General features: G+C 29.3%; 1 protein-coding gene across 2 annotated transcripts in view; it reads left to right on the forward strand.

Moving 5' to 3' along the window:
* The first annotated feature begins 901 nt into the window (after positions 1–901).
* Positions 902–24,605, forward strand: part of LOC107452128 (potassium voltage-gated channel subfamily KQT member 1) — a 100,315-nt gene continuing 76,611 nt past the window's right edge. The window contains exons 1-2 of one of the 2 annotated variants that reach the window (XM_043039156.2): positions 902–1,063; positions 14,232–14,498. In XM_043039156.2, coding sequence (XP_042895090.1) covers positions 1,020–1,063; positions 14,232–14,498 — 311 coding nt within the window. In that variant the 5' untranslated portion in view covers positions 902–1,019. Of the gene's footprint in view, positions 1,064–14,231; positions 14,499–19,640; positions 19,797–24,605 lie in introns of those variants that run through there. The other variant, XM_043039160.2, reaches the window with a different exon arrangement.

A 24,605-nucleotide genomic window follows, 5' to 3' on the forward strand; every position in this document is an offset into this window, starting at 1 on the left:
ACCTTGTCTGCGATGTAAAGGCAGTCTGTGCGCAATGCAGACAACATTGCTACAATCATGCCCTTTCTCTCGAATTTGTAGAGTTTTAACCTCCATGAACCCACTGGCATACAAAGTACTATTACGGGAATAATTTTTCTTTGCAAAGCATGTAGTAGTAGTAGTAGTAGTTCATTTACGTCACACTAGAGCTGTACAATGGGCTATTGGCGATGGTCTGGGAAACATCCCTGAGGATGATCCGAAGACATGCCATCAAAATTTTGAACCGAGGTACCCCCGCTTCGGTAGCCCGACGACCTACACGCGAAGTTGCGCACTTTACGTTAGAACAGTTTAACGAGAACCAATACCGCGCACCTTCGGTCCCTATTCAGACTGAGTGCTCGACTTCGCGCGCAGGTCGTCGGGCTACCGAAGCGGGGGAGCCATCCCCTCCGAAGAGGATCAAAATTGTGATGGAATGTCTTCGGATCATCCTCAGGGATGTTTCCCAGACCGTCGCCAATAGCCCATTGTGCAGCTCTAGTGCGACGTAAATGAACAAGAACAAGAACCCTACTCAGACTGATCCAAGCTGACCGCAGCCAGTGATGCTTGACTTCGGTGATCTGCTGGGAACCGTATCTTAACGATCAGTCCACTGCGGGACTTATAAAGCGTGTATAAATATATTTATTAAGCAGTGAATTTTGAAAATAATAAATCTACTGCTTAAATAAATTACGTTGTGTTTTATTTTGAACATGATAAACAAAATTTAAAAACTTCAAATGGAGATCTAAGCCAACTTCAATAGCGCAGCTTCGTTGTAACATCAACCCAATTCAATAGAAACGAGACTTGAAGGGAAAGAATATATCAATCACAAATGAAATAAGAAAAAAAAAACTGGCATTGCATCTCACGGTTGATTGTGACGTCACGATCGAAAAACCAAAGATTATTATTCTGGAAAAAATTGCTTGACAAAACGTGATACAATTTGGAACAATTCAAGAAGAATTAGGATCAAATGAATGAACAAACGTCTCGTAACTGATATTATTTCACGGAATCTCAAGTAAGATTTTTTTTATTTTAGCAATTTGTGTTTATTCATGTAAATAAAAAAAATTGGACAAAAGTTTGAACTTTATAATAATCTCTAATCATACTGATTTTATTAGGCAGTGTATTTAAATTACGTTTATAAATAATGAACGTCCGTTGGAAATTGAATTTTGTGAAAGAATGTTTCTAATAAATTTGGATACATGTTTAGATTGGCTTCGCAAATAATGAGCAACCGTTTTTTAATTGAATGTCGAGAGAGAATATTCCTAATAAATTCAGAATGGATATATAATTGAATTTTGCGGGAGAATATTCCTGATGAATTGGGCATAAATTTAGAATTTTATTTTGAAGGAAAGTATTCCTAAGAAATCGAAGATAAATTTATAACTGTATTGCGAAAAGATTCCTAATTAATTGAGTATAGATTTATAATTGTATTTTGAAAGAGAACATTCCTAATAATAAATTAGGCAAACGCTTATTTTTGAATTTTGAGAGAGAGTAATCCTAATATAATAGTAATATATTTATAATTTAAATTTTAGAAAGAATATTCCAAATATTTTTAGTATATGTTTATGAATTTTAAGGAAGAATATTCCTAATATATTTGGTTTGTAAATATTGAGTATACAATTATAATTGAAATTCGAGAGAGAATAATCCTATGTCAAGAATTGAAAATATTCTTAATGCCTCTGTTTAATTCATAAAATACGTTTTAAAATATTAATATTTAATATTTCAAAACATTGGGGCTATTTAATCAGTTTATACCTTGAGTTGAATACTTAATACTGTTTGGTAGTGCGATCGATTGATCGATGAATTTGAGAGAGAATATTCCAATTTTATGAATTGAAAATATTCTTAATACTTCTGTTTAATTCATAAACTACGTTTCAAAATATTAATATTTCAAAAAATTGGGGCTATTTAATCAGCTTATACCTTGAATTGAATACTTAATACTGTTTTGCAGTGCTATCAATTTCGGCTATTGTGTCATTAACCTTTATATTGAGCGTCTCTATGGAAACAAATTTAAATTTACGAATATTTTCAATGAAAAAACCATTAAATTTGAAAATATTTCTAATTATTCTGGCTAAGTTATACATATATTTGACTTTGTACATATTGGCCGTACGTTTATGGATGAAATTTGATATACATTGCGTTTTTATATTGCGTACATACATTGTGTTGTACATAAACTGTGTAACTCTAAATTTTAAACACAATTAAAAGAAAATATTAAATTAGTTAATAGTTAAGTCTAGTACAACGCTAAATAATATTTAAGTGTTACACACTAATAAAGTTTCATAATAAAATACAATCTTTAGAAACGAAACTATTAATTCCTTTATAATCGAATCAATAATTATATTGTATGTTTACTAATGAAAAATTTAGCAGTATTTTTAAGCATTTATATCATTCTTTCAAGTTCTTAAATCAATAGTCCTAATCTAAACAAAAATTATTCAGACAAATTTATTTTTTTGCGAAACATTTTAAACTTATTTTTTAAATTTGCGTGTATTTGCTGTCTTAAAAAAGTTAAAATATTTCTTTGACTTTCGGTTTTATCAAATTAAAGAATTTAAAACAAGCTAATTCACTATCCTATCTAGTTTTGTATTCAAATTTTTTAGCTATTTAATATATTACTTATTTTCAAACACTGAAATTTGTTAAGTCTTAATATCCTTTAGTATCTTTTTATATTACAATAAAAATTACATATTTTTGTTTCCTTTGCATTATATTCTATTAAAGAATTAATTAATCCAGAATTCGCAATTTGTTATGACCAAAAAAGCTGATTGTATTTTTTGTGAGCAAAAACATTTATCAAAATTAGCTTCCGAATTTTACGCAACTTGCGAATTAATGCTGGAAATATAATTTATTACTTCTATATTATTCTGATTTATCCTTTCTAGAACAAAACCAGATGATTAAAACAAAAGTTTTCTTATTTTCTAAAAAAATTTTAATATTCCAAATTTTAAGCTAGCAAACTTACGCAAATGAGTATAATGTATTATCTAAATGGTAATATAATTTCTTTGTTTTACAAAAATGCTCAAAACTAAAAACTAATTTCTGTATTCCAATGTTATTGTGAATGTTATGTGAAGTTTGTTATTGTGAAGTTTTCAATATTTCCATCACCAATAATTATGAATTTGCACGATGTCTTATTGACGTCGGGTTAACTGTGGTTGGGTTTTCTTGTTTTTCCTTTTCAAGTGTGTATTAGTGTTATGGCATTTTATTATTAAAACAATTTAATTATAAACCAAGCCATCTATTCCTAAACTCAATAATAAAGCATCATAAATTATTTCAAAAAGAGAAAAACGGAAGAATTCTATCGATGAGCCACTTAAAAAAGTAACTTAAAATAGTCAAATTGTAGTTTTGTACATTAATTTATATGTTACTTTCCAAGTTACAAATAGAAAAAATAAACGTTACAATGATATTTTAGGTAAATATTTGAAAAATAAAAATAAGTACCATTGGCCTAATGTAGGAAACCGACCATCTGTAAAATCATGGAGTTTACATGAATGAGCCTATTTTTTTTTACTGAATTAACACAACTCTTAGCCTGTTGGATGATTAAAACTTATTCAGTAAAAAAATAATTAAGAAAATAAGACCATAAAAATTACATTCTAACTTATTAAGATGCACAATATCCAACTATAAGGAATAAAACAAATCTAATAACATTTTTTATTATTTATGCAGTGGTATTTTATTATACACCCCGAAATGTTTTAAAATATTAGCGTAGCTATTTTTTTAAAGCATTTCGTAAATTGACATTTCTCAAGTTCAGCTTATCCGGTTTAAAACTGACTGGCTTTATTAAAGGTGACTAGCAGTCTGTATATATAGTCCGTGAACTTGGTTATAACGAAATAAACAATCCTAGTTACTATGGCTCAACAATGCTGGTTTAAGACAGTTACAAATATTTTTTAAAACTGAAATACTATTCTGAACATATAACTAATATATAACTGAAATACTATAATAAAATGACTGATAACCATAGTAATTAAAAGAATTAGAGGAAAAATACAAAATTAGTACCTTCTTGTTGGACATTGCACCAAACTCTCTTTTGGATCTGTGTCCATTTTCCTAAACACTCATTGAGAGCTGTGTCCATTTTCCTAAACACTCATTCGGGACTGTGTCCATTTTCCTAAACACTCATTGAGAGCTGTGTCCATTTTCCTAAACACTCGTTCGGGACTGTGTCCATTTTCCTAAACGCTCGTTCGGGGCTGTGTCCATTTTCTTAAACGCTCATTCGGGGCTGTGCCCATTTTCCTAAACGCTCATTCGGGGCTGTGTCCATTTTCTTAAACGCTCATTCGGGGTTGTGTCCATTTTCTTAAACACTCATTCGGGGCTGTGTCCATTTTCTTAAATGCTCATTCGGGGTTGTGTCCATTTTCTTAAACGCTCATTCGGGGCTGTGTCCATTTTCTTTAGCACCTCTTTGGAGCTGTGTCCATTTTCTTTAGCACCTCTTTGGAGCTGTGTCCATTTTCATTAACACGCATTCAGAGCTATGTTCAGAATGAAAAGCTCGCCGGCGAACTGCTGTCAATAACCAGAAAATAATTTAGATGGTCAAATAGAAGAACCGGTTCAATGATAACTAACCGCGAATTAAGCAATTAAAATAAATTTCAATGTAATTAATTGACTTAATACCATATTACTTCTTGAAACGTTCTTATCAAGCCTCTTTAAATGTTGATGACCCAAGTAAGCCAATGATTCAAACTTGTTGTGTAATAAAATGAATACAAAATAAATGTTGTGTCATAAAATTTTCCTAAAACTATGCACTCCTTAAAGGTCGCCTGGTCTTCATTATTCAGTTGTTAATGTTAAGCCTGGCGATTACCAAACAATGCAGTGATATTTCTCGCATATTTAACTTGTTTTATTACATGAACTGGGAAAGATGTGTTTGCCTGTTAAAATGAAATACACATTTGTTGGAAATATCGAACTTGTGTTATTTATTCAAGCGGGGAAAATTAGCTGTTTTATTTCTTCCTTATTATTTACTTTTTGTCATTTTTAGTTTAAAAATTTTGAATGAAATTGTGAAAAAATGTGTTATACAAATACATTTGGAAAATATGACATGATGCATATAATCATAAAATAAAACAATATATTGCCGATCAATTTTTTTAAGTCAATATATCCTGCTGAGACACAGGAACAATTATAATGGAAAACATTTGATACAATTTTCTCTAATAGACATAGATTTTTTTTTCTGTTTGCATACTTTCCAAAGCTGTTTATGGGAAAATATAATTGGATTTAGCTTTTTTTGGTTAGTTTTTAATTACATTTAATTCAAGTAACCTATTGGGAAGTTTTATGGCAAACAAAAATCTAGTTGTTTGAGTCTAGTGGGTTTTGTTTTATGACCAAACCGTGAATAAATACTCTATAAAAATGCAAAAAATCCTAACAATTAAAATGTACACATTTTTGATGTAATAATTAAAGTAAATATAAAAACGCTCATTAAGTTTATTTGTTTTTGAAATAATTTTGTTTTTATAATTTTATGTAATGTTTTTATCACGTTATGTATACGAGACATTTACTAAGTAAATACTTACTAAATACTAAGTAAATGCGTATGTATGTATATTCTATTCCATTTAATTAAATTCGTGTAAGAAATTAAATATTATCTAAACATGCCTTGTCAAATTGCCTTGTTAATTGACTATTTAATAATTTACCTGTTTTGCAATCGATAACAGGCAAGGCTCAAATATAGCTTGCATACTTTTAAAAAAAACTATTTCAAAAGCCCTACATGAAATGATTCAAAATTGATAATTTTTGAAATAATTTTTAAAAATTTTCAATTTTTTGGTTACTAGTTACCATAACTTAAACTGCCACCCAATTGCTTCAATGCCTTTTTCCAGTCAAGTGTTTTGTGGAAAAATCCAAATGTCAAATTTCAGAATTTTCATTGAAACAATTAAATGAGTAAAAAAGCATCAACGAAATGAATAACATATCAAATCTCTTTTGAAAGAAGAAAATTTTAACTTTCATGCATTTATAAGAAAATTAGATTAAGAAATAAAATGTCAGACCTAATTTCGCCAAACTTATTGGGCATTGTTTTTCTTAAACGTATACTGCGTACATTTTCTGGACATTCTCAACTTATTGTTACAATTATTCTATTTATTATGCATGCGTCTGGGCTTGTTCTTTTGTTTTTGAATAACTAAACATAAGAGTTCGTATATTTTCAAAATTTTCTCAACTTCCTTTTCTCATGATTTAGTAAAATTTTCTGCGTTTTATTTATATAGCCTAATTGTTTTTATGTACTACATTTTTTTAAGAAAAAGTTTTTACGATCTTTTTTTAATATGCTTTGTTTCTAATTTTTTTTAACGAAATTAAACGGATTTTTTGAAAAAGTTTTCCAACTATTTATAAAGTTTTGTTTAAATCAGTTGATTTGTTATTAAAGATTTAAATAATAAAGCTATAAATACTATTTAAAAAATCGAATTTTTTTCGGGAAAATAAATAATATAATGAAATTAAATTCTTTGGCATTTTTTTGTTTCATGTTTATTTTACTTTTTATTTTATTTACTTTTTTTTACATTTGTTTTAAACATTGCAATTTATGACTACTCTTTAATGTCTCATTTTCTTTTACTCGTGTCTTGCTCTTAGTTGATTTTATTTACTCCAACATATCAGGATTTGATAATTTAAAAATAGTAGAAATTTTCTGATATTTAGAGTTTAAGAGCGAATTGAATTTTTTTTTCTTTTGATTTATACTTAAGTAAGTTAAATGCATCAAAGAAATGAATATTAAATTTTCATGTATCTGAAAAATTTTGTAAAAAACTTTTAATTTTTTAGGTGAACAAATTAGTTAAAGCATGTGAGATATTTTGATCAATGAAAAAGTTGGAGAAAAAAATATTCACATTTTCAATTTTTAAAGGAAATTGTATTACTGCAAGAAACACCACGATTTTCATATTTTCATGCATTTCGATATTTCTATCTAGAAACATAACTAAAGAACAGTTTGACTTAAATATATCCCCTTTGGAAAAGGCAAAGAATATTTATAGGGGGAAGAAGGCTAGCTTCCTTAGATATATTGTAATCCAGTCCCTCAATGTTTTGTGCGAGCCCTGTGTATAAAGGAAAAAACAACATTTAGGGACACAGCAGCAGAGGTTCTTGAAACTTGGCTTACCCTCCTCTAATCCCAACCCCTACTGGGGTATAGTTCTTTTTGTTTATTGTTGGTTGGATGGTTGGTTTTGCATTTTTACACTTGATCCTGCAGTTCTATACTATTTTTATATTTCTTTGAGAATAAATCTCTATCATCCATATTGATTAAATCTTCTAACTATATTTTGGCAAAGTAAGAAAGAATTAAATGGCGGGAAGCACAGACTCCAAACATATGTGTAAAATTGTCCAACAACCAGTTCACGGGTGACATCCCAACTGTCACTTTACTTCGTATGAGCATGCGCTGGATCTAAACATATGATGTCGTAAATTTGAGTATGCTGTTCACACTGTCAGTTGTATTTCTGGTATAGCATACCAGACTGAGCAGTTCCCCGTGTTAGTTAGGTATTCGACGAGCTGGACTTTTTCTATCTATATTCTTTGGGAAAAAGTGTGGCTTATTGCTCTGCAGCCCCATCATTTGTATCTACTAAGAATAGTTTTTTTCACTATCTGAGCAGCCATGAAAAGAATTGCACACAATGTAGGTGTACTTTTGAAAAAAATTTGAGTAGGAACGAATTGTTCGTTAGATTACGTCAAAATTAACGCTAAATTGAGTTGACCCAGCATACTAGAGGTATGAATTAGAAAAAAAAATCGCAGCGACATTGGGGGGGGGAATTATTTTGCGTTAAACAGAAGGCCTCAGCCCCATTCATGAAGGCTCCTTTTTTTCATTAATAGACCATACTGGCCTAATCATAACCTAGCTCCCCCCACCCCAAGGCCTATGATCACAATCTTTTTAAATCTGGTTTTTATTTATTTTTCCAAATAAAAAAAAATCCTAAAACCTTTCTTTAACGTCCGTTCTTAAAATGTTTAAGAATATTTCTTTTAAATAAAAGTTTTTCAGAAAATTTTAATAAAGAAAAAAAAACAATAGAAAAAAATACCAGTCAGTTGAGGTTTTCATATTTCATGTTAAGACTGTACTTATCAGTAGGTTACGTTTAAAATATTTAGTTAGGCACCTGGAAAATTTTATGGACTTAAGGCTCGTATTTGTCTTGATCGGTCTTGGAATTTATGACCATTTAAAACACTACAATAAATTTACAAGCATTTAAATTAGCGAAGTCTAAGTTTTAGTGGTAAGAAGCGATACGCCTAAAAATTAAATTCTGGAAATGTAGGAAAGTATTTTTTTTTAATTTAAAATTGATAATTTAAAAACTTCTAAGCTGAAATACGTCTAAAACTTGCATTCCTTAGATAAATGGTTTTCCAAAAGTGTTCCTCGGTACCCTGGGGTTCTGAGGAAGAGTCACAGGGATTCCGAGAATTACGATTTTTTTCCGGTAATGAGTTTTAAGGCGCGCAGTTAGATTTATACTCAATTAATTATCAATTATTTATTTAATACACATTTTGGTTATTTTTATAAAATCACTTAAGCAAAATTCTAGTGAAAGGAGAAATAGCAAAATTAAAAAAAATTCTGTCAGAAATATATTTAAAAAATTAGGAAGCTATTTTTATTAGCCTTTATTAGCTTAGTTTCAGCTTATGCATGCTGTTAAAAAATCAGAAATGATTCATGCTGCCTCAGATTTGACTTTTTCGACATATGAAACCTAAAACAATATTCATTTTTCATATTTATTTCGAAATTAATCTTTCTTTGGTAAATGTGTTCATAATCGCAAATGAATCTTATTTAGAAAGTAGGGGTTCCGCTAAAAAAATCCCGATCATTTAGAGTTCCGCAACCGGAAAAAAAAATCTGGAACCACTGCCTTATTGGATTATAAATTTTGATACAGATATTTAAAAAACTGGTACACGCGTACCAGTTGAATACCATCACTGCACGTAAAAATAGTAACCGCTATTGCGGTAGTCCAGTGTCTGAAGTTCTTGCTATTGCAAATTAAAATCGCAAAGATAATCAACGTATTAAATGTTTTAAAAAATCAAATGGGTAATGAATTAAGACATATTTAGCACTAATTTCTCCTTATTAAATAAAAACTGCTATTGATTAAAAAATGTATAATTCTATTAACAAAAATGTAACTTCTACTTTCAAATAATTTTAAGTTCTGGAGTAAAATTCACGAGATTATACGAACCTCTACTTGCGTAATCCAATCACGATTTTTTTTTTCACATAGCTTGAAAATATCTCTATTAAAACTCCCCCATACCACGTATGTGGTTCTCGTGATACAACAATATTCCAACAATCTCTAATGGTACATTTGTGCCTACTTCCCCATATTTTAAAGCTATTTTTTTTTTATTGAAACATATTTTGATTATTTAATCCCACTAAAATTTCAAAACTCCGAAAACTTTTTAGTGCTGCCATCTCTTTACGTACATCTGAACCTAAACTCTGACATCAAATCAGAAATTTAAGCACGAATAAGTTCAAAATTATCATAGTAGTAAATTTCTAGTATCATAATTAACTTTTTATATGCATATATATGCATAAATATGGATTACTGAGTACTTACAATTATTCGTAATTGAAACTTTGATTATTTTTATGTAAAATGCACCACATAATTTGCTTGATGGATGCAGTGTAAATTTTGTACGCCTTTCATCCCGTACGATGCATGTCATTGTGCTATAGATGCGTGAGTAATCCAGGAAATTCTGAAATTTAGTTACATTTATCGAACAAAAATAAGTGAATTTTATCTTGTAATACACCTTTACGATTTAGTGCTGCCATCTGTAAAACAAAAGAGAAGTAAATAAGCAAATGTTATAAAATTATAGGCAATTAGCAAGTACTGTTGAGAACTCTTAATTTTTCTACGAACAGGAAACTTACGACGTATTATTGATAGAAATTTTTGTGTGTTAAAAACTTGTTGAGATGTTAAGCGTATTAAACAAAATTTTAATCTCTTACTAAAGGATTAATATTTTGAAATTTTTAAACTTCATGCAATTTTAATTGTTTCGAAAAATTTCGAAAACAGATCTGAGTTCTATTATATGTCAACACCTTTTCTCACTGTTATTATAAAACAGTCATTGGATTCATATTATTCAGTCCTGGTTTCGAATGAAATAAGTTGATTTACTATTTTATTCATTTTTCCTCATGATTGTTTAAAGAAAACAAAGCCCAAAATAAATTTCATGAGTACAGACTTCCCTTTTTGTAAATTCAAAAACCTTATCAAAATTTTAAGAAAATTAATTTTGCTAAATATCCTTTAAGAAAACTACAGACAGTGAGTAAAAAAAATTCACCCTGGGTAACTTTTCTTCTAATAATCGAATTTTTCACGACCTATGTGCCACTCTTAATGGTTCAAAAGGGTGACCTCTTATATTTTAATTTTTAATTATCTAGCTAGTGAGAACTACATTTTAAATAATGTAATCAGGCACAAAAAATTATAAACATACCTTTTCACCTCGGTTTTAGGTTTTATACTTTATAAACTAAGGAAAAGCCGTTATCTGAAGAAAATAGGGTGCCAATTTTCAGAGTTAAGAGAACGATCAAAAGCTTAAGCCCCTTCTCTTTTAGCGTATTTCTCCAGATCTAGGGAAGTTTTTAAGCAAAACTAGAATTTTTGCTCTCTCTGTTGCCCAAAGATAACTTCGTGTAAAAAATATTTATTTTATCACTTTTTTTTTTAATTATGTTCCAAGAATTTTTGAAATGCGAGAAGTACAAACTTTTACGCCATTTTAAACTATGGAATTTTAAAATACAGTATACAAAATTTGAAATTCTAATACATCTTCAGAAATGAGTTTAAAAATAAAATTTCTGAAATCTTATTTTTCAGAAACTATTTGAAAGATTTAGTTTTTTTTTTTTCTGCAAAGTGTAACATGGTGGGGAAAAAATTTACGTTGCAATTCAAAAACCTTTCAATGAATACAAACTAATGAGAATAATTAATTATTAAAAATTATGTTTGAAATGGAATTATCTTTGGATAAACCAGTTTTAAAATTGTGTGTGCAAAATTTACTTAAACTTATCGAAATATGGTGAATTAATCAAAAAAAGAAATTTACATTAAAGGATCCAAAAGGCTAAGGAACTACTCTCCTTATAAATTTCAATCATATTTTGCAAATTACGGTGAACCCCCATATTTTAATGGTGCAAAAAATGTAAATAGTATGTTTATTTAAGGAATACTTTTTTTTTTGTCTGGTTCCGGTACTTAAAACATCAGCTTGCACTAATTAACTTGATTAAGGTCTCCCCTTTATACATTAAGATTGGCACTTAGTTTGTTGGCACCGATCATTCGAACAAAAGTTAGTGTGGTATCTTTTTTCCATTCTGTACGTTGGCCAACAATTAAAGGAGGAAATTTTGAAATAATAGTTTCGTAGCAATTTTCGAAATAATTGCTTCAAAATTAAGCAATGATTGAAAGCTTTTGTCAGAAAAACTACACTAATATGCCACCAAAAAAATCTTAGCACTATCAATTTGTACGCTTAAAAGAATTTTTGAATTTGAACTGTGCCAACTGTAAATTTACTGAAAAAATTTTAGGTTCTAATAGATCTGGTGCTCATGTAAAGACTTGTACGAAATATCTTCGATTTATTGATTTATACTTTCCTGAGTTATTTCTTGATAATATACTTTAAAATGTATGCATAATATATAGACTGCATACAATTAATGCAACAGAATTCGGAAAGCTGTTACTTTATGCATCATTTTTGTTTTATAAGCTGCGGACATTCGCACTGTTTAAGGGACGTGCTTCTTGGTGGGAGTGAACTTATAAATTCATTGAGAATTGTGAGCTTTTCTTTATCTGACCCTTTAAATTATAAAGAAAAAATCTGTTTTAAAATTTCGTGATAAGAATGTGAAAATTTTTAAAATTATGTGGAAGTGTAGCAAACTTGGGTATCACTGGAATTAAATTTGTATATTTTAATTTCGTTCTATCAGAGTCACACTAGTTCACTAAATTCCACACTAAACTAAAAAAAAATTTATCTGTTGAATATCAACAAAAACTTTGTCCTTGTTTTTGCGTTTTAGGAGTTTAAATTGATGAATCAACGATTTTCTTTAATTGTTTGAAATATTGTGGGAGACTTTGAGACTTTTAATGCTTAAAGAGAACAAATACCCAATGTCCACCGTCCAACGTCTCTAAAGGTTGCAAATGACTTATAAAACTACTAAAATAGAACAGAAAACAACTGAAACAGAGCAAAAAAATCACTTTTTATATTGTTTTAATTACAATTTTCAATTATTAGATAAAATATTTTAACTTAGTTAGCCTTCATCCATATTTAACATCATAGCGTTAAGATCATCATTAAAGTTTAAAGTTGAAGTTAATCTAGAAGCTGGACATTTCTTTTAACTTTATCTCTGCTGCCTAAATATTTAACTGTAACAAGATGTAGCTCTCTTCTGGAATATTTTCGAATGCACAGTTGCATTCAATGTTTAAACTGGTTATTATTCCATTCAAATTGTCCATTTATTTTTGATCAGGAACTGTAATAGCTTTCATGAAGATTGGGCACCCACTTGGGCCCTTGCATTATTTGAATACATCGAATTCAGGATACATCTTTTAATACTGATAATTAGTTCCAGAACATTTAAATAGAGAAGATAACTAGGAATAAATTACTAAAAGTATTCTTAGAATTCAAAAAGTTGTGGAAGAAAAAGTCAATGAATTTGTGTGGGAAGAGAATAAATTTTGTCGGAGAACAGAAATTATGCGAGCATTCGACTATTAGGCGAACCGGACAATTGTAAACTATGCGGTTTTCCGCTTTGCAAACATATATGGGCCAACTTATCAACACAGAAAAATTACCTCAAATTATTCCCAAGCTCCCCATGTGTTTTCACTATTTGTGGCCAAAATCGTTTTAAGCAAATTCTTGATTTCTTAAGATTGAAATACGAAGTTTAAATTTTACTAACACTGCAAATGAAAAAAAAAAATTTCCCGTATAGCCGAGTGAATCAGCAGCCAAGAGGGATATTTATAAAGGGTTTATTAACCCACTGGGCGGTTTAGTAAATGGACAAAATTGAAAGAATGCTTCTTCCCAATACACTATTTCCCTTTTTAATAACTTGACCGGTTTTTTATGCATTTTTATTACCCCTGACCAGTGTTATCCAAAGTGTGGTACGCGTACCCTAGGGGTACGGGAACAGTTTAGCAGGGGTTCGCGTTCTTATGCGAAATATCTTGCAACTTATTTAGAAACAAAGCTAGCCATGAAAATTTACGATTACGTATTTTCCTATTGGCTATTTTTTGCAGAGTTAACAGTTAATAATTAGTGGTGTCAACAGCTAGATGTGCTTTTTTTTAACTTTAGTGCAATTTTTTTTATCACAGAAAAATTATATCATCCTTCTCACTGATGCAAATAAACTTATTAACAAAATTTAGAGCGAAAAAAATAAACAAATTCTTAAGAAAATATATTCAGTTTTTTATAAGTGGTACACAGCGTTACGAAAAATTTAGAAGGGGTACACAAAACTCATAAGTTTGGGAAACACTGCCCTAGACCACAGCGTTGGAGGACATTTTTAAAAAGGAAAAAAAATGGCTTTTCATTTACAAAACTGTGGTTTCTCTTCATATTAGCCTTTTTGCACTATTTTTATAATTAGTATAAAGTCCGCTGTTTAAAAATAGGCAAAACTTTATCTAAAATTTAACCTTTACTCTTGGACTAAACTTAATCTAATAATCATAACTCAAAATCATTATGAAAATAGCATATTCACTGTAGTGATATTTCGCGTGATGGAAGATCCTTCGAAAAACAACCTTAAATTCTTTGTTTAATTTTAGGTTCTTAAAAATGGAAACTGAAAATTTAGAAGGTTACCAAACCCCTCTTTCCCAAAGGCGTAAAATTGATGCTGAAGTGTTCAAGTCGCCGTCTTCAGATTCAAATGATAGTGCCATCGATATGAGATTTTATTCATTTCGCTGCGCTCCAAAGGAAAGAAGAAAACCCATCATACCAACCATAGTGACCGATGATGGCGAAGAGATCTCACCCGAGGATAACGTCTTTGAAGAGTCTGCAAACCTAAAAGGAAAACAAGAATACAAGTAAGTTTCAAGCATATTTAAAAATTCAGCAAGAATCATTAGGTGTGGCATATTTAATCTCAAGGATAGGTCTAATAACTCCTGAAAATATTGTGAGAGTTGCCATCTCCTGTGTTCGAAGTAGCATTTTCGTATTAGGATGTTAAGTTTATAAAACAACTTTTTAATGTTCTCCTTTGGATTGCTCTTCAAATTTGGGGGCTTTCAATGACTTCTATATCCTGAAACCTTGTTCATTAGCATAGAAGTTGAGATGAACTATTCATGTACTGAACAGGGAGGTTAAACAGACTTCCTTCCTTTTAAGGAAGTCGAAGCCATTAAGGACGTTAGAAAACATTTCAAAGGAAAACTTTAAAAGTTGTTTTTTAAAACTTTTGCAGCCTAGCACAGACGTTCATTATAGCAGATGGATCGAGGTTACTTTGAAAGATGGTATGGGTGTATTATTTATATTACATATTCAGGAGTTATCAAATCAGACCTGTAAATTAATTGTTAAACCTTGAACAAAAGGGAATTGTTGATCAAAGTAATCAACTTTTTTCATATTTTAATGTATCTCAAGAGTTTTTTTACCTCAAATATGCAATGTCCCTAAATGACCCCACCTTGTTTTTTTTTCCCTTCATTTTTTTTGTGCCGGACAATAGCTTTTTAATTTCGTTGCCTTTAGAATTATCTCGATGTCTTATTCGAATAAAGGTCAAACTAAGTGTATTTTTAAAAAACGACCTGGCCTCACTGTTCTTCGCAGAAGTATTTTTAAAACTAGTAAACTTAAATTTCATTTCTGCTGCAAGTAGAGAACAACATAAATCGAAATAGATAAAAAAATCCATTTATCACGGTTTTAAAGCTCTGTTTCTCATAATGAACAAAGATTTGAATTGTAAAATCATTCAAATATGATCTTCGTTTAATATTTTCTGAATTTTTACGTGCTATAGTCGCAAATGGCATTTATGAAATTTAACATTATTTCCAATTCAATCCATATTTTTAGAATTTAAATTTAAGCATTCTTATTTGTATTCCTAATCTATCAATTTTTTATCTATCAGTTTTTAATACTGAATTCAATGCATTACAAACATTAGTAATCATTATTAGAGATTTGTTACATCAGCTTTTGTATTTTCTAGACAGGACTGCCGTAATCATAGTCCTAATGTAATTTTAGAATAGTTGTTATTAAATGAAATCAAAGTATGGCGTTTATACGTGGCAATTTAATTTGTAAGCTTTGCAACGTTTTTCGCCGAGGAAATTTTTAAAAGAAAACTTCAGTTGAATTGAACACCTGAAAGCGGCTTTCTTCATGGATATGGATCATTATGGGATGTTGAAACGTAGCATTTGTTTATGTTATTAACTGTTCTTTTCCCCTTCGATTTCGAGTATAGTGCGACTTTGAGGAAAACTCCTCCAGACTAAAAGTCTGAGGCTGTCTGTTGCTATGGTAACAAGAGAGCGCACACTTCAAAATCGAAATGGAGAAATGAAGGTGTGGATTGGTTTACTCAAGCTGACCTATGCAAAGATCAAGACAAAACTATTCCCCCGCACTGCTTCCAAGTGTCTTTTCCTCGTAACCATGGTACCCGCCGCAACGCGAGATTGATGTCTGGAGAAGTTCTCCTGAAAGCCGCACTATAAAGCCCATCAAATATAAGTTCTCTTAAATGACGGATTCTACATTCCTTCACAAAGAATTTTTTTTTCTTTTTCACTTAGCACAAAGGCAGGCACGAAGCCATATTGAACATAAAAACACCAATTATGCAACAAAATTTTCAGATACATGAAGCAAAAATGACGGTTACAATAAAATACATAAACAAATAATAAATCCAGGTCAAATGACAGATGTAAACAAGAATTATACTTTATCAAATTCGATGTGTGATACAACGTAATATTTAATTAACTTCACGTTGAATAACTTTTTAACTGATGAGGAGAAACTTAGCTTGAACTTTGACAATATTATGCAGAGAACTTACAAGCTATCTTCCTTATAAACGACCAGCTTCAGCTAAGGTCATAGGTCACGTGGTTGTACATCAATGGTCTTCTCTTGTTGAGAGTCTTCTCTTGTTACTTTACGTTTGAAGGAAAACTAAAATTTTTAACTATAAATACCATCTTGCCGTGAAGTCTAGTTTTCAGAATAAGACTACCGAGTGCAGGCAATTACCAGATACCCGGTCTACCAGTCTAGATTCCAATTACCCGGTTATTAACTGCAGCCGGTAAGATAGTTTGACTACCAGGTACCCAGTGCCGATTAATACACATTTATGTTCAGCAGAACCATAATCAGATTTATACTAACCTTAAAACTACTATTCAAAAAAAATAAACATAGAATTTGAAATTTATATATTTCAGTTTCTTAATAATGAAATGACTGATTTAAACACGACATATTTTACTCTTGTGCCGAATTCCAATTCAACGAAACCTTGGTGGACAGCTTTGGGACAGAGAAATATGTTCACTAAATTTAATGTCCGATCAGGGAAACCGCGTGTAAAATTAGAAATTTAAAACTGAACTGGGGTATCCTTCCTTGGGGTATCCTTCGAGGTTAATATCTTCCTTAACTGTACTATGCATGATTCTTTATCGCCTTACGAGATCATCGCCAATAAAGTCAATTATTTTTATTATTTGAAATGCCGGATGTTATTTAGGCAAAGTATGAAATAATCGATCTGATGAGGTTATTATGCAAATGATGTGCATGTTACAATGAATGACCGAAATCGGTGGTTGTTGACTTTCATCGGTGAATGTTTACAATCAAATTAATCGCTTTGGTGAATTTTCGAAATATTTATTACATCCGATTTGATATTAATTTATTCGTGGATATAATTAGATTTATTCGATATTTTAATACTTACTGACGATAGATTAGAACAAACATCAGTGTAGGGTATACCGCGCAAATGTATACCTGGCAGTGGCACATGACCTTAAAAAACATCAGTGTAGGGTATACCGGGCAAATGTATACCGGGCAATGGCACTTGACCTTAAAAAAACATCCGTGTTGGATATACCGGTCAATGGCACTTAACAAGACCTAGTATGACTAGACCTTTGGTAAATGCCACTTTTGCTATAGCTTCAATATTTAAAAAAATTAAACAAAGCGTTTGAATCAATTTTAAACTGATAACGAAATTATTGCCTTAAAATTAAAAAAATAATAATAAAAACTACGTCAGATAAGAGTAATTGAAGTTGTTGCTTTATACAGCTCATATGCGGAAAAAAAATTTTTAAAATTATCCAGGTGCATCTAAAAGTGGATGAATATCCCAAGACACCGAACTGTTTTAACGATGGTAGTTAAATAGAAAATTAGGAATCAGTAAATTTATTTATAGTTATTTAAAGATAATAAAATCATAATTGTATGAAATTCAAAGATAATTACAGAAAAAATAACGCTCCTTAATCTCGTGCTAAACTTCCTTTCAACAAATGAGTAACTGCAATATTATGTTCTTATTTGAGTTTTCAGGCTTAACATTTCATAATGAACAAGTATAATGGGCAACTGTTGCAAACGAAATATTTTCGTTAAATGAGTCATAACTTCCCGACATAAACAAAAATTCTGAAAAGAAGCAAGGTAGTAAAAATTTTAAACTACATTTTTCAAGTAAACTAAAAAGGAGCAAACTCTAGTCTTGTTTGAAATGAAAACATTAAATACATAAATTTCACAATTAATGTCGCCGCCAATAATACCATCTCCCTGTACTCATTACGCACTTGTCTTTTTAGTTTCGGTCGTGATAATCATTATACCTTTTTAGTTCACTTGAAAACATACTTTATAAAAATCAGGGTGCGTAGCAAAATTATTCAACAAAAAATAAGCACCTTTTAAGCACTTTTCAAGCACTCAAAAAATATTTTTAAGCACTTTAAAAAATATCATAATTAGACAGGGTTGCAAAGTTTGACAAATGACGGTTTTATCTTGTTTTAACCGTCATGCCAAAAAAACCTTTTGGCAATGTTTTTGACAATTGTCAAAAATCATGAAATTTTGAATCATGTAAAACGCATGGCGTTTTCATACGCTACGGCCTGACAATACGCCGAAAAAAGATTGGGGTTGAATTAATTGTGAAAACGTGGAATAGAACAATGTGAACTGTCTTTTTGCAAAATTCGAAGCGAAAATCAACATAGTAAAGGAAAAATCTCATTTTGAAAAAGGAAAAATTAAGCACTTTTTTAAAACACTCATTGAAAAAAGCATCTTTAAGGGCTTTTAAAAAACGATAATCGAAAATAAGCACCTTTAAGCACTTTTTAAAAACGCTACGCACCCTGAAAATTTTTATTTTACTTTATTATGGAAAGAGATAGTAGCTTAAACTTTTTGCTAATGTATAAATGTAATGAACGGATTTAACTTAAAAATCTTTTTCATGAAATGACATAATTTCCTTTAATGGTATTTAGTTTAGTAGTGAATTTTCACACAATGTTGAGACAGTAGAGTTTTTATTTTAAACCGTAATTTCCTTTTAAATTATCAACATAATTTACAACGTGATATTAAAATTTCATTCGATTACGTGAAAGAAACGACAAGTTACATAATTTATTTCGTATTCTTTAGAAATAATATATTAATTGAATATTGACTCTCACATTACACTTTGTTCTTGACAGGCTCATTTTGAAATAAATTCTTTTAACGTGTAAAACGTGTCGAAAATTATCCAATAATTTAGACATTATATTACAAATTTGTAAAATTGAATGGCTAGTTATAAATTCAACCATTATAAATCATGCAAGTTTGTGCGAAGAATGGTTAAACATCAGCTGCAGCTGAATAAAACAAAACTCTTTTGTGTCGTCGAAGAATAAATTAAAATTTTAAATAACAAAATGGTTAAAAGAATTCAGTAACAGATGTTCTTGCATCTACTGCAATTTGAGTTCTTTAACTTCCTCTACTTCCGTTCTGTTTATTCAGTTTTATCAGTTGTGTACTTCGATGGACAGTGGAACAAAGAAATTTGAATCCTTGTTGATTTCGTTAAGTTGGGAATTTAAAATTCCAATAAATCGCCTACTTGTTGTCATTGTATTGTAATCATTTTGTTGCGCGGAATGCTATATTTTATTGGTTTCATTCTTGTGAATCGCTCTTTAAACAACTATGGAATATAACTACGTCAATCGTTTTGTACCTGAAAATTTAGAAAATCCTAGGTTAGCCGATAATGTGAGTGAAACCTCTTGTGAAAAACAGCCGTAAGTTAATTTTTAGTTTAATATTAATCTCATTTAAAAACTATTACTATAAACATATTTATATGCGAAATATCTATGGTTATCTTTTAGATAACACAAAAAGCCAATAACAATTTACCTGTAAAAAATGAAATTAAACTTTATATTTTAATTCGTCCCCTTTCAATTCGTGTATGTGGGTAATTATTGAATTTACCTATTTTAATTTGTGCAACGGTAATTATTGAATTTACCTATTTTAATTTGTGCAACGGTAATTATTGAATTCTTCCTATATTAATTTGTGTATATAGGTAATTAAATAAACCGTACTGCCTTTTAAATATAACCATCGTTTAATAATCCGTTTTGCCTTTTAAATGTAACCAACTTTTTCTGCAATATTAATTCAAATCTTAAAGAAGCATGTCTGTTTGTAAGATTAATTATTAATCAAATTTTGACGAAATAATTTAAAAGAAGAAATATTAGAAATATATTTTAGACGTTACCCAGATAATGAAACATTTAAAAAAAATTTTAATAATCTATGTTTCATTACTAAACAAATAAATGAAGGAATAGTGAATTATCTATGAATTTATAACGAATTATAGTAAAATATATTATTCTGTATTAAAAGATTAATAGTGAAATATAATAAGGATTGTAAGGGGGATCTTAATGGAATTAATAACAGATTAAGAATTCGATAGAACATTATTATTAAAGAATAATATATTTGAATGAATGAATGCATAAATTATTTCAATTCTAGAAAATATAATGAATCCTTTTTTAAACAAATAGCAATTATGGATTTCGAAACTACAGTTATTTTATTTAAAAAAAATAGTAATAAAACCTACACATTGAGAAATTAAAGCTCTTATTTTAATTTCTAAAGTAATTAGCAATAAATGTGGAATTAAAATATTCACACAAAAAAAAGTTATATTCATGAACATATATGATCTACGGATCTCAAAAGATTACTTTCAAAAGAATTAAAAGAATTTTTATCAGTGTTTAATTACTGACATTGTAGAAGACCTTTAAACCACCACTAACAGAAACTCGAGAAAATACGATACATAAAATTTCTGTTATTCAGAAACTGGCTAGATTTTGTTTGAGGGCTACGTGGAATCGTTATTAAAAACATAAACTATATCACCTGCCTGTTTAAAGATTGGCTTTAATTTAATATGGCATTTGAACTCATTTTTAAAGCATTAAGAGTAGCCCAAAGGGTTTTAGCGCCTCTCTACATCACAATACCTTAACTACTAGATTTACTTACTTAGATTTGATATATTAGTTTTCCTTTTATTATTTTTATTGAATTTATATGAAAGTTTGTTGTAATCGTTTGGGTATTTTTTTAGTTCCATGCACAGATAAATATATAGAGTTCCCAGTCTAATGCTAGAGCATATAAAAAATTATACGACACGTTTCTTATCAATGCGCACCAGAATGGCAACAGTTTGGCCCAAACGATATTAACACCACGCAACGTCAAAAAGCTTAACTATCATTTAGATTAATTGATGCATTTATCGTTTTCTTTTATTATTTTTAATTGAATTTATAAAATTTTGTATAATCGTTTGGTCATTTTGTTTTATTTTAGTTCTATGAAATGCTTAGATGTTAATTCGTTAAGCACATGTCGTTTGTTAATGAAAACAAAAATAAATTTGCTAAGAAAATTGCTATTTTAAATATTTTAATTTCTCATAATTTTTTTAATTCTATTTATTTCAATGTTGAATTTAATACTTATTTACATGTGCGAAATGCACTATTAAACCCTTTAAATGATGGAAGAATAAATACGGAAAAGCGTTATTAACGCATTGTTGATCTGGCATGTTTACTCGTCACTGCACTTGCATTATCAATTTTAATATATGAAACCAAAGGCGATATAGATAATCCAAAGTTTAATTTCATTTCATTCAATATAAATAAAATTTATTAAAGTTAATTTTGAATGTTTAATTTTACTTCTATTTTCAATTACAAAATAATAGCCGGTGACATAACATAGTTTCTACGTAAAATTCAACGAAGTATTAATGCTTATTTTTTTCTTTCCTCTAGTTATGGTAGAATATGAAAGAATGAAAATACAAACATTTTTTACGTATAGTTGAACAAAAATCTAAGATTCAGAATTGATTATAAAAATTCCATGTTTCTAAATAAATGCACAATGTAAAAATAAAAAAAAGATTAAAAACACTAACCTTAATTCACGCAGTCCTATTTTGATTTTAATTCGAATGAAGCAAGAAAAAATACAATTTTAATACTAATCACGTACTCAAAGAAGCGTTTCATTCTTTCGTTCTATAAATATAATCATCTTTCATGATATAATCGTATAAAAATAAACAAATATGTCGCAGTAAGTTATAACCGTAGAGTATTAACCATTCAAATAACCTTTTCCTTTAATTGTTGTTAGAGGGCGCTGGGGCACGTTGGGCTAAGAGAAACTTTTAGAAAAGCGTCGTGATAACGTCCGAGTGGATTGTGCTTAAGTATTCTAGTTCATAATTTATCTGTCCTACTTGGCACCAAATTTGCGAGTATTTTTCTAAGTTCTGTCAACATCTGTCAGATACTCTTAGATGTGTTAAATTATTACCTTCAAAAATGCGTAAAAGTAGAGAGGGAAAGAAACTAATTTTGGTTAGAAAATTACATGCACTAAGAAACAGTTAACTCGTTTTAAATAAATGACAGATTTAGTAGCTCGTTTAAGAAAATCTAATTTTGTAAAATATGAAGAAAAAAATCAGCAATTTAAATAAAATCGAAAGAGTGAAAAATCTGGTGGTAGCGTTAGATTATGTAAAAATTTAATTAACTATTTTAACTTTACAAAAATAGATTTAAGTAAATGTGAAGTATTAAATAGATTTCATGTGCAATGTATCACACATATTTGAATAAACATCACTTCTTATCAAACTTAGTTAATGAATATCAAACTTAGTTTGCTGTTGATATGTAAACGATTATGCATAGCTAAAAAACGCTTAGTATCTTTGACCATTTAAAGGTTACTTCATTAATTTCATTAATAGGTCAAATATACATACGTATATTTTGTTAAATAATAGCATGTAATGCAAAACCAAAGAATGTAATTTTTATTTAACATTTGTTATAGAAGAAAGATATTGATAAAAGACAAGGTCACGTTAACCTATGAGTCTTCGTCGAAATCTTTTAACATTTTTTCAAGAGCTTCGGCTCTATTAGTCAAAAAATGCGAAACTATCGAATCGATAAAGAAATATTGACATTTAAATGATTTCTCGATAAAGAGAAATAATGTCAAGTATTTCTTGTTCTTGACACGGTTTATTTTATCACATATAAAAATATGTATCATTACCAAGTGTCCGAATCAATTGTGATTCACCGTAAGGGAGAATGGGTGAGACTCTTATTAAATATCGTAACTTCGAAAGTAAGTAAATTTTCTATTTAGCTATTCATTTATTTCCTATAATACCTATACACATATTATAATTTGAATATTTACTATAATATCTTATTCATACAGTGCAGCTTCAGATTATAAAAAAAGTAAATTTGAATTGAAATTTCAAAACATGAATGTTAGATAAAAAATAAAAAAAGAATTATTAAAATTGTTTAAGTATTCTGGAACAATTTAATCTATTTCTTTGTTAAATTTGTGTATTAAAATTGGGTAAAGTAACATGATATATATAAAGGTATAGACTGGATTTAAGTAAACTTATGCATATTTGAATAAGTTTCACAAAATAATTTGTTGGGTTTATTTACTTAAGGTGAAAGTTATAACTTTTGGAAGTAAACTTAAAATTTTCATTAAAAATTTTTTGAAGCGAAAACATATTAGAAAAACCATCCATTAAGGTTGATTTTTTTTTATCTCTAAATTTGAATCTGGTTCAAAACAAATCGTAAGATAATTTTCACTTTTTTTTGTTCCTCAAAACTTTTCAGTTATTGTCTTAATCGAAAAACTGAAACAGCAATTGTCTACTTCCGATTTCAAACAAAGTAAAATAGTTTTTTTTACAACTACTATACTACCTTATACAACGTTTACTTTTCTTTAACTAACCTTGCTCAATTTCCAAAAACTAGCTTCCTTCAAAAAGTTTTGAAATAGTATATGCAAGTTTTCAAGAATTTAAAAAATTAAAAATGGTCATGTCAACCGCTAGTGTTAATGGAATAATTAATATTTTTATTCAAAACAAGTAGCTTTTGTGATATTTTAGTACTATAAACAAATTTATTAGTTTTGCATATTTTAAAAATGCATAAATACTGCAATAATCAGTTGATAAATTATGAAGTGTAGTGATCATAAGTGCTTTTATAAAATAAATTTTCATAAGTCATAAGTATCATTTCGACAATTTTTAAATGTGCCACCTGCTAGTTGATTACGTAAGTTGATTGCCTAAGTTAATCTCCTTAATCAAACCGTTTCATTTTTTTTTTTAAGTTGTCATTTTGTCTTAGAAAGTGGGCCATCAAAATGGTGCAATAATCAAATTGCACAGGTTTCGCACATGAAGATGACAGAAATATCTTTTTATTTTCAAAACTTTATCTTTTTAGGGACTTTTAGAATTGTTTTGATCTTCAGTGTGACATTAACTGTGACATTGAAAGGTTCTAATATGCTTTTATCATGATTTTTAAAGTCTAACAATATCAAATCAAACATGAATTTCAAAAATTCTATTTGAAACTTAATTCCTTTTAATATAACACATCTGATAGTATTAGGTAATTTAGAACACG

Source organism: Parasteatoda tepidariorum, chromosome 4 (genome assembly GCF_043381705.1).
Source record: "Parasteatoda tepidariorum isolate YZ-2023 chromosome 4, CAS_Ptep_4.0, whole genome shotgun sequence".
Taxonomy (NCBI): Eukaryota; Metazoa; Arthropoda; class Arachnida; order Araneae; family Theridiidae; genus Parasteatoda; species Parasteatoda tepidariorum.